General features: G+C 43.1%; 1 protein-coding gene across 3 annotated transcripts in view; it reads right to left on the bottom strand.

Annotated features, from left to right (window-relative positions):
* Nucleotides 1-6,633, bottom strand: part of CCNJ (cyclin J) — a 31,073-nt gene extending 24,440 nt beyond the window's left edge. For all 3 annotated transcript variants that reach the window (XM_006831183.1, XM_006831184.1, XM_006831185.1), the window contains exons 1-2: nucleotides 6,565-6,633; nucleotides 1,577-1,787 (exon numbers count right to left, since the gene is read on the bottom strand). In XM_006831183.1, the coding sequence (XP_006831246.1) occupies nucleotides 1,577-1,787; nucleotides 6,565-6,633 (280 nt within the window). The remainder of the gene's footprint in view (nucleotides 1-1,576; nucleotides 1,788-6,564) is intronic.
* Between the last annotated feature and the right edge of the window lie 5,469 nt (nucleotides 6,634-12,102).

Here is a 12,102-nt window from a genome sequence, read left to right as displayed (position 1 = left end):
CCTGTACAGGGTTTCCGAGGCTGTAAATCTTTACGGGAGCAGAAAGCCTCATCTTTCTCCCGCGGAGCAGCTGGTAGTTTCGAACTGCTGACCGTGAGGTTCGCAGCCCGATTCGTAACCACTACGCTACCAGAGCTCCTTGTATCTGATCTTAGAGGATAATAAATTAAAGCGGAAATATAGATATTCTTATCAATAAATATAGAAGATAAATTTATTGATAAGAAGTCATCTCAAGGCATGTAGGAATAGGGTTGGAAGAGGAGACTGGCCCAGATGAAAGGTTCTCAATGTGACAGTAAGGAACTAATACCTTAACCTACAAGTTATCTCTGGGGCTGTGCCTTATTTATATTCAGCTTAAATCCACAAAGGATGTGAAAGAACTTACAAAGAGACATTCAAGACGACAAAAGAAGTAGTTAAGGTCATCAAATTAAAAAGATGAGTAGGAAAAAATCTTAGAAAAGGTTAAGTGCCAGAAATGATACCATACAGGCCTACATTTGGCTTTACGCTTACTGACAGCCAAAACACAGAGGTGTTTTAGAAAGGACTGGTGGCAAAGTATAGGGGGACAGTTCCTTACACAGAAGCCACAATGGATCCTAAACCCTTAACTGCAGAGAAGGGGGGATTAGAGGTGAAGGTAGTCAATAAACCTGATTATTTTGAAGGGGGACTTAAATTTCTATTGTAATGACATGGATAATATAAAAACTACATAATTTAAATATTAAAGGATATCTTTTCACATTACCAAAAGAAGAAAAACTCATTTCCTTTTCTCACCCTGTCTCTTTAGCAAGGGTATTAATCAGAAATGAAACAGCTACATGCATGTATTGAGAAAAAGGACACCAAAAGGTTCAAAAATATATTCAATATTGGATAAAAGTTGTGGCTAGATTCTGTCATTCTGCCTAATGCATAGTGTGTCTAATGTGGAAGCAAAGGTGTTCACATTTGTAGAAGTTACACATGAGCTTTTAGTTCATATGTCAACTCATAATGGAAGTATTCTAACAAATACAAAAATATGTTATCTTTAAGATGGAATTTCTCAACATTAACATTTTGAGTCATCAGGTAAGTCTTGTTAATTATTGTGAACAAGATAATTATTGTTGGAGGCTGGCTTGTATACTGTAGGATGGCCAGTAGCATCCATCAAAAACATCTCCAGACAAAGTATCTCCCAAATGTTGCCCTGGTTGAGAACCACTGCTTTCAGACAATAATTCACAACAGGAAAGATATGTCAGAATCACTTTCAAGACTTTTTAGCTTTTTATAACTTAAAAAACATCTGTGCCCAATGATCAGAAACTGATTCTGTTGAGCTGGGATAGGTGGGCCTAAACATTTTACCAGTATCTTCAGGATGCAGGGCTTAGGTACATGTTTTTTAAGACTTCAGAGCCACTTTTTAATATCTGGTTAAGAATTATTTCAATGTCAACTTCTGATACTACTAAACTGGAATGAATAGGATTCAGCGATTTCACTGAGTTCTACATTAATTTTATTAAAAACAATGTAAATTTCCAGTCACGCAGACCAGATTCATACTTACTTGCTAGAAGAAGACAGGAAAGTGCAACTAAATGCAGCTGCTGGATAGAGATGTCATAGCGATCCATAAACAGGTCTAGCAAATACACAGCAAGATGGCGAGCAGAAGGGCAGAGAGTGAAGCGATTGCTCACAATGGCAATCAGGTCAGCAAAATACCGTCTGAGACTTAGCTGAGGGGACTGGCCTTTGTAGGAGGGCAACTTCAGCTCCTAGGTCAAGAGGAACAACATTTAGTCTGACACGATCAGTGGAAGTATCTCACAATGCAAAGCCTTTAACATTGTTTTTCTAATCTAATGTTTCACATGCCTACTGAACACTTTTCTGAGGTGTTTTAAAGTTGAGTGAAACACTTTTCAAACTTTTTATATAATGTACACTAACAGACTACAATATTGTGTAAACCTGCTACATACACTAGGGAACAAAAAAATGTGTGTGATTTGCTTTAATGTGGTGGTCTAGAACTGAACCCTAAATATCTCTGAGGTATGTCTGCATATGTATTTCATGCTCTTTGGAATGGATGGATGCTTTTATGCAAGATTTTTAATAAGGAATTGCTTTCCCTACCAAGTGTTTTCAGACAAATGTCCTTACCAAAACCCCAACCACCCCACACTACGACACACCACATTCATGCATGCTCCTCCAAGAAGCTCAAAGCTTTAAGTTAAAAGGTAACATACACCATACAGCATTACACTTGCAAGGATGGAGGTGGGAGTCCGTTAGTATCTTCTAATCATGTTTCCCTTTCAAATGTTTTTATTCTCTGAAAAATTCACCTGAATTTTTCCCATCACTGTGCAATTTCTGAGTTACATTAGATGATTTCATTTTTAAAAAGTAAATAAATTATGAGAGCAGAAAGGGAAAGTTTCTAAATTCATTTCATGAGATAAGCATGATACGAATACTAAACCTATCTATCATTAAAAAAACAACAAAAAAAACCCTTACATAATAATCTCATTTAATACTAAGATACAAAACTTTAGATACAGTATTGGCCAATGTAGTTTTGTAATCTAATGTATTCAAAGACTGTATCTTCAAGTGTTATCATCCTCAGAATGTAAGGATTTTTTCAATAAGGCACAGTAATTGTATTAACAGACGGTAGTCTTCACTTGTTATATACATAGATCTAGTGAAGATAATTTTGAATTTGAACTCTAAGCTGACTATAAATTTAAAGCATTTTTTTTTCAAGGATGGTCTGATATTAGAAAATCTATTAATATAAGTCACAGTAATGTATGCACAGATATGCTCAATTATCTTGATGGATACCAAAAAAGGTAACCCTAGAAGAAATAACAGATGTATACTTCTTTGACAATGGAAATGAGGGTGAGAAGAAAGGAAGTAAAAAGATCTCAAAACAAGAGCCTGTATCTCCTTGGGAGTAAAATACTGGAAGGCTCTTTGAAGATTGCTGTTTGTTGTTGTATGTTAAATATATAAATTTCTCCAAACATGGGGAACATGCTGATTTTTCATATGTAGCCCCTGAGATTTTTTTTTCCCCTCGTTTGCCAAGATGCAGACAAGTTGACTTTATCTCACTACCATCATGTGACCTTTACTAAAAGTCCACCTGGTAGCAGGACTGTGCTAATCATAGAGATAAGAGCTGTAAAAACAATTTCTGGTCTCAGTCCTCTAGCATGTGAACCAAAGTAGTGAGACTATTAGAAAACAGTATAGTAACCACAGGATTCTAAGAAAAATATGGAGGGAAATCAAACTGAGCTCAGGGAGTACGGTGCTAGGGGAAAGAAAATTCAGGGTAGAATTTCTGAAGGTCTGAAGGGCTCATTAGGAAAACAGCTGAAATACATGTTGCTAAGTGTCATCGAGTCATCACAGTGAACCTGTATAAGGTTTCCAAGGAGCGGGTGGTAGGTTTGAACTGCTGACCTTGAGGTTCAAACAGGCCTTGTGGTCCAGTGCATGATCCTACAGCACCACTTGCTGACTTTACTTTAAAATATATTAACTATACTAAATGAAATCATGCAAAAACAAAGGCAGGGCCATCACCAGATTTTTAACAGTGAGGCCAATGCATTTTCTTTAAAATCTTTTTAACTGGTAAAGTATCTATATTATCTAATTGCTCTACAAAAGGTTGTAGCATTTGTCAATCTGACCAAATGCTTACCAGCTGGCCATCACTTAGTTATCTTTGTTCAAGTACTGAAGTTATAAGAGCAAAAGAAAATGACCCCTCCTTCACTCAGTCCCTTCAGCTGTCGGTTCCTGATCCTAGAAGTGAAACTTCTTTTCCCATCTGCATCTCAAAATTCAAATGGGCCTAAGCACAGAGAGGCCTGAATGTCATTTCTATCTTGTCTTAAGTACTCCTCAGCTCACTACTCCAAATGCCATCCCCTTCCCAGAATGGTTCATGCCAAGCCAGGATGTCCTGGTGTGGCACTGTAGAGTAAGCACTGGAATGTTAACCATAAAGTCGCAGTTCAAACCCATCAGGTACTCCTTGGAAACCCTATGTAGACTCGCTATGAGTCAGAACCTACTCCACAGCACTTAACAACAACAGGATGGAAATAAAGACCAACATAAGCCCAACTTTGTGGGATAAGTATTTCTTTCATGTTTTTCACAAAACTAGAATTACTCTCATCTGTCCTAAAGCCCCACTCCCCCCAAAAAAACACCTCACTGCCATCAAATCGATTCTGACTCGTAATGTTTCTGACACTGTAAATGTTCATGGGAGCAGGCAGCCTCATCTTTCTCCCGAAGAGCTGCGGGTGGATTTGAACTGCTGACCTTGTGGTTAGCAGCCTAACGTCTAAACCACAGCACCACCTGGGCTCCTTCATCTGTCATAAAGATTCCCCAAAATACTTCCCTCCAACATCCTACAAATTGATGAAAAGAAAGAGAAGGAGAATAATGAATCAAAAGGACAACCACTTTATAGGTTTGTTTGGTTTGATAATGACATTGTATAAAAGCATAGGTGGCATTTTGGGTTGAAGATTTCTAGTAATTGTAATTTCTACACTTCCCTAGTAGAGCCACTGTTGGTCAGACGAATGATCTCCTCACAAACATAGGGTCTAAATATGAACATGTTCCACAGTATCCAACTGGCAACTGCCCAGAGGAGCTAATTCATACGATGAGCCACGCCTGACTCATTCACTGTCACTGCTGTAACATCTGGCATAGTACTTTGTACGCAGTGGGTACAAAGGTAACAACCTAGAATTACCCTGTTTGGTTTTTTTTTCTATGAGAAAAGTTCATTTTAAATTTCCTTGACTTTGGTGCACTCCAGCAACAGTCTCTACAGTTTCACAGGCTCAAGTTTTATTGATTAATATAAACTCTTTTAAAGTATGGCCAACGTTTCAAATCAAAAGAAATGTGGCCTGTACAATGCTTAAAGATAAAACAAAGACAATCCAAGGCAGCACGCTCTAGCTGACCCAAGACCACTTTCAGTGGCATTCCTTCAGACACTGTACTATCTTTCTTGTCCTTTTGACAGTTCATAAGCAACGTGAACTTAATAAGTACAGTTGAGTCTTATTCCTTGGGTCCTACAAAGCCTAATAGATAAAAGCATTTATTCAACGTATCTACAAAGTGAAAACAAACATAGACCCCAAGCTTAAAGGGCAAAAACTGTTTCAGAGAATCACTCAGGATAAAGATTTCTACACATAAAATTTAAGAATTAAAATTACGAGAAAAAAAAAAATTCAAGAAAAATCTTTTACGTTTCATGTCAATTAAAAAAATAAATGTATCATTAACATCAAATAATTAATTTTACCACATAGCAGAGGGATAAAGAGCTGATACTTAGAAAAGAAGAACATTTGAAATTGAAAGATGACACATGCAAAAAATATCAAAAGTGTATCTGGACAGTTTTCAAAGTGGAAAACCTGCAACGCTATGCCTAACATTCCAGAGTCATCCACAGTTGTGACTTTTATGTGGCACAAACAATCCTACAGTCTGAGATGTGTCTAAGAGATAGAATGTCAGTATAAATAAACAGGATTCAGAAACCTCGAGCCTCAGAAAAGCGTACAATTGCAACAATTTAACTCAAAATTTGGTTTTCCAGACTACTTTATCAGATACTCAAGACACAAGTTTATTAACATCCTAGGATCTCAACTCCAGGAAACAGCATCCTCTTTATAAACAGAGCCAACTGGTTGCTTCTTTCTCATCGTCTACATTTAAGGAAGGGCTCCTTCTATGCAGGGTTCAATCTGAGTCAAGCTAGACATCATTTGAATTTGGTCTTGCTGCTGGTTGTCAGAGGCAGCGCTGACCCACCAAGCTGACATTTAAAGCATACAGTAAAATTGTCATTTACACGCACCACTACACAACTTTTAGTTGTGTAATTACCTGCCCTCACCCCACTTTCCTGATGAAATTTGACATTCCCAGAAATTGAAGCTATTGCTTCCTCCACCTTAAAGCCTCAAATCTTGGGTAACAATAGTTCTACTTTACAGATGAGAAAATTGGGAAACACAGTTAAGTAACTTGTCCTAAGACTCATACAGTAAGTTTGTGGGAATGCTGGGGAAATTATTTTGTGCAACTCTGAGTCAGGTCACTCATGCAATAGCAGCCATCCAAGAAGGAGGGCTGCTCTGCCCCATCGAAAACCACCCTGTGTATCTTTTTAAAAGCAAGAGCAAATTCACGCTCTACCTGGAATCCTTAAACTGTTCCATTTCACCTTCCCTCCAGCCACGGCCACACCCCACCACCCACCTCGTTTTGTTTAGTTGCAGGTTCTTCTGATACACCACAGTAGAGGCACCAACAAGTTAATTAACTTTTGTGCAAATAAGCAAACTCGCTTCTTCTGGCCCGGAAGCTAGCGGGGAAAGAACCTGCGCCGGCTACCAGGCGGCCGGGATTCGGACTCAGTGGCGCCGGGTACACGGTGGGAAGGTCGGTCATCGGGGTTACCTTGTACCGCAGCGCTTGGTGAATATCGGCGGCCAGCTGTCCTCGCCACCACTGCCTCTCCAGCTCCATGGGCCCGGGTGGCGCGCCGAGCCAGACGCGGCGCTCTCCGTCTGGAAGACATAGCCCCGGCGCGGTCACCTCCAACTCCTCCACGACCCTCCGGGTCCCCTCCTCGAGGCTGTGACGAGGCCACCCTGTGGGCTGCCCATCCTCCCCGAGCTCATCCGAACCGGCACCGATCCCAGCCAATTCCCTCAAGCCACTCGGCAAGCCCATCTGCCAACGGAGGAGGGGCGGCCTTATTTCGAGAACTACCGCACTGGTGCTGAGCAAAAGGGGGCCCGCTCCGGCTCCGAGTCCCCAAGGCGCGGACCTGGGTGCGTGCTCGGGAAAGCTGGAGGGCTTCAGTCATCCCGCGTCCTGGGTTCGAATTTCCCCGTCGGCCCTGAAGAACGGGGAGACGTGACACTAGCCAAAGCCCCTCAGAGGTGAAAAGTTCCCACTGCGAAAACCCGCGGCGAACTTGGCCGGGCTCCGGCTCCCCCTGCAGACTGTCGGCCCGGCGCTCGCTCCTCCATTGAGCCTCGCCGGCCCGTGAGGGCCCAGCGCGCACCGAGACCGCCTCCGCCATGTCCTGAGAGAAGCTGGGGCTCGCGTAGCCCCAGACAGAAGAACAAAAGGCCGGGCCGGCCAGGGGCCGCGCCTCGCCTCGCCCCGAGCGGGTGCGGTCCCCCGCGCCCAGCCCCGGCCTGCCAGTTCCCACGGCGCTCTCCCTTACCCGGCAGCGCAGCCCTCACAGCCCCAGCCCCGCCGGCGTGTCTGGAGAGCCGGCCCAGCGCATGCTGCGGACACTCGGCCGCGAAGCGCCAGCCTCAGCTCCGGGCCAGCGCCGGGACGCTCGAGCCGCCCATTGTTAAAGGACCGGCAGGCGGCTCCGTGTACAAAGCCAGCGCCGGGGCACATGCGGCTCGACCGCTGCCAATCTCGTCTCGCGATACAGCGGGGTCACCCCGAGTCGTCCAATCGGCAGTCGGGCCCGCTCCAGGTGCAACGCCTGGCGTCGGCTCGGCGCCCCTGCCTGGCTCCCGGCCACAAACCCCGGCCTGCCAGGCGTCTCCTATTGCCCGAGAGCCCCGCCACCACCTACCGTAAGGCTGGTCGGAGAGCGGGCTGAGATTAGAGGAGTCCCGGAGAAATTATAACGTTAATCATTCGGGTGGCCAATCCGGACATGCCACTCACCTGCTGAGAACCTTCGATGGCTCCCCGGTGTCCGCGGAGGAAAATCCCATTGCCTTGTTGTTGTTGTTAAGTGCTGTCAAGTCGGTTCCGACTCATGGCCACCCTACATAGGGTTTCCGAGGAGCGCCTGGTGAGTTTGTACCGCCGACCTTGCGGTTCAAACCGACCTTGCGGTCCAGTACATTCTTCCAGGGCGCCTTGGCCTGAACTTTAAAACCCTTCACAGCATGGACGTGGTCTGCCTTTCTCACACCGCATCTGCCCCACCCACCCTTGGCTATTGGGAATTGTCAGATCCTCCAAATGGGCTTTTGCCTTGATTCCGCAGCCCCTAAAGTGCTTTCTCTGGAATTCTACCTCAAAACCACTCTTCCTCTAGAAACCCAATTAATCTCTTCCCCCTCATTTCCTTTGCTTTAGGGATTTCCAAAAGCCTTGAGTGAAGGGAATTAAGGTACTTTTAGTAATCTAGCTTGGGAAGCCACAGTGGATGTAATTATCCATCTGTGGTTGTAAATCAGAGGTCCCTGGGTGGCACAAGTGGTTTCTGATCTGCTACTAACCTAAAGATTGGTGGTTGGATCCCACTCAGCGCAGCTGGGAAGTAAAGGCGGGGATCTTTGTTTCTGTAAAGATTTCAAACCTAAACCATAGGGACTATGTAGGACAGAGTAGAGCTTCTCCATAGGGTTTCCAATCTTTATAGCCACAGATTGCCACATCTTTCTCCTACAGATCATGGGTTCTAATGGGTTGGTTGGCAACCTAGCATTTAACCACTTACGACACCAGGGCTCCCTTCTTGTAAAAATTACCACAGCCAAGAAAATCCTATGGGGCACTATCTGTAACTCATGGGGTCTCCATGAATCTGAGTAGTGGATTTGGTTAATTGGTGAAAATTAGTTGTATTTTAATCTGTTTGGTGAAATATCACAACATAAAGGTCAGCCTAGGACAATGATCTTCACCTTGCTGAGAATGTGGATCAGCATTTTTATAACAAAAAATAAATCACGTAAGTTTAGTCTCTTTTACTTACAATCCTTTGTCCCCAAAGAGGCATAAAGGGTAAGAAAAAAGATTCCTGGTGGCACAGTGGCCAAACGCTTTGCTGCGAACTGAAGTATGTCTATCTCTTATTATTGTGTGCCATCCAGTCAGTTTCGACACAATCACAACCCTATAGGGCATGGCAGAATTGCCCCCATAGTGTTTCCAAGGCCGAGTCCTGGTGTGGTGCTGTAGGATAAGCACTAGTCTGCAAGGCCATTTTAACCACAAGATTGGTGGTTCAAATCCATCAGCCACTCCTCGGAAACCCTATACAGGTCACTATGAGTCGGAATTGAATCGATGGCACTTAACAATCTTTACAGAAACAGACTGTAAAGCATGCTTTCTTCTGTAAAGCTACTGGTGGTTTGAACCATAGATCTTAGTTAGTAACCTAGCACTTAACCACTGTACAATTCACATTCCTTAGTTCATATGTCTGTAGACAATGCTTACGCTCAGGAGTACAGAGCTACAGGATCTACCCCTAGCTTAGCCCAGCATTATTCAGGGAAAGGCTAACTTGGGAGAATCCCCTCAGTTACAGGAATTCTCTAGGGAGGACATGGGCACCTTGGGTGGCTAAAAGTTCATTACCATTTTTAATGACATTTAAATAGTACTAACTTGCTTTGATTCCCATTCATGTGCACTAAGCCACTTTATGACAATAATTTAGCTTCCCAACAATTTAAATGTCCAGGGCCTAGTTAAGAACCTATTTCAGGAAAATGGGTCACAGACTCTCATCATCAGTATAATAAATGGGCTGTCTCAGATGCTTTCTACTTTGAAGACTTTACTGGGCGATCACTCTGAAATCTTCCTCATCACTTTTTGGATTTGCTTCATATGATGGGAAAACTCCAATTATATATACACATACACATACAACATTGAGAGAATTTTAAAAAGTTTATGGGGATAATGGAATTTCCCCACAAATTATATGAAGACTTCTGGTGTGTATATTATTATTATTGTGTGCTGTCAAGTCGGTTTTGACTCACAGTGATCCTGCCTAGGGTTCCTGAGAGCAGCTGGTGGGTTTGAACTGCTGACCTTGTGGTTACCAGTCCAGTGCATATCCTACAGTGAGCGCCACACCAGGGCTCTGTGTGTGTATATAAACCAAAAAAACAAAAACAACCCACTAAACCCACTGTCACTGAGTCGATTCCTACTCATTGTGACCTTATATAGAGTTTCTGAGACTAAATCTTTAAGGGAGAGGACAACCTCATCTTCCACAAAGCAGCTGATGGATTTGAGTCACCAACCTTGCAGTTAGCAGCCCAACACCTAACACACAGGGCTATCAGCGCTCCAGATATGAGCCCTGATGGTGAAGTATTTAAGCACTTGGCTGCTAACTGAAAGGTCAGTGGTTTGAACCCACCAGTTGAGCCACTGGTGAAAGATGTAGCTGTCTGCTGCCCTAAACATTATAGTCTTGGAAGCTCTATGGGGCATTCTACTCTCTGTTCTATAGGGTGTCTTAGATTAAGATTTAGATTCATTACTATTTATTGATTCCTTAGAGTAAGCTGGACACAGCTAGGTATTTACTTAATTCTTAAAGAAACTTAAGTCACAAATCTCACTGAGTTTATTTATATTCTACAAAGGAGACAGGAACATAATAAATGAACATCAACAAAGGCAACCAAGATGTCATGTGGGCAATGAGAGCTGTGAAGATAAACAGAAAGGGAGATAGAAAGTAACAGTGGGCAGCCATTGTTTTACATGGGTGGTCAGGGACAGCCTGGCAAAGTTGAAGGAGTTAAAAGGCCTGAGGGAGGTGAGCAAGCAGGCAGATAGCTGGGGTCTGAGGATTCTGGCCAGAAGATACAGCAGATGCACAGGCTCTAAGGAAAAACCATGTGTAAAGCTGGACTGAAGCTAGGAAAGGCATCCCAGGTGAAGGAGTAGTGATCAGCAAAGGTAGAAAAGGATGAAAGTAAAAATGGCAGAAAATCTAGATAATAAGCCCAGTGCAGTGAGCCTGCCACATAAGGCACAGGTGAATTTAGCAAGAGATGAGCCTGGGAACCAGATTCTTTTGTAACTTACAGTTGAAAGCTACTGGTGTTTTTTTAATTATTAAAAATTTTTAAATGAAAGCATACAGTGGTAAAAAATTCGAACACAGTGACTACAAGACTTCCACCCCACCCCCAGTTGTTGCCAAAGCAACTCTATTATCATTTTCTCACTGTCATTTCCAGATATAGCTAGGTATATGTAACCATGCACATACATAGCTAGATATACCATTTTGTGCACAAATGGTAGCACTTTACATGTTCTGTCTGCACCTAAGCTTCTGCTATACAATATAGTTAGAGGATCATCCATGATGGGACGCCCAGGGTTGCTTCCGATGGCTGCATCGTGTTCCACTGAGTAGAAGGGCCTGAGATCCAGAAACCAGGGCTTTGATTTTGGGTTCTGCTTTGTTGCTTTCTAGTGGCGTGACTGTTGGCAGGTCATCTGTTTCCTCCCGGCCTCAGGTTCATTATCTATAAAACAACTGTATGGTGACTGAGCTTGCTTATGGATTTAACTTTTAGGTTCCTCAGTATAGTCACAAACATGTTGTAAAGTCTTCTGTAAAGAAGTCCCCAAATCTCCCATAAAGCTCTACTCATTATAAAGTAATCTCAAACTGGTTCCCTTAAGACTAACACTGCTGTAAATAGATAAGCTAGAGTCCCCCCAGCGGGGCACTTGATGGGAGCATAATGACTGGGGGAGTCCTCTTTTCTGTTCTGGATGTGGGAGTGACCTAGGGTGTGTTTTCTTTCTCCCACTTTGACCTCATATGAAACTGCTCTGGTTAAATTTTGGAAATATTATTTATCACTCACTCATTTTGTAAGTGTCGTGTTATTTAACATTAAAGTAAATGTATAAATACTTTTCACAATGAAGCCCAGAACAGTTCAATACAAAAAAGTACAGTGGATCCCTGTCCACCTTACTGGAGGGATTCCCAGGATCTAGATGGGCCCCTTGGGGCTGCCATTGGGAAAGAAAAGCTGCAAAGGGCCAAAGGCGGGGTGGGAAGCTGCTCCTAAGGAAAGAAAGAGCCATGGGATTTGGTGAGACCATTTCCTGCCTTCCTCAGAAGATATTTGTAGCAGCTATAAGGACTTCATCTAAGTAACTATAAGGACTTCATCTCATCAGCTATAAGTAACTATAAGGACTTCATCTAAGTAACTATAAGGACTT

This window comes from Chrysochloris asiatica, unplaced genomic scaffold (genome assembly GCF_000296735.1).
Source record: "Chrysochloris asiatica unplaced genomic scaffold, ChrAsi1.0 scaffold00003, whole genome shotgun sequence".
NCBI classification, from domain to species: domain Eukaryota; kingdom Metazoa; phylum Chordata; class Mammalia; order Afrosoricida; family Chrysochloridae; genus Chrysochloris; species Chrysochloris asiatica.
Note: the sequence above shows the minus strand (reverse complement) of the source record. Positions and strands in the feature narration are given on the sequence as shown.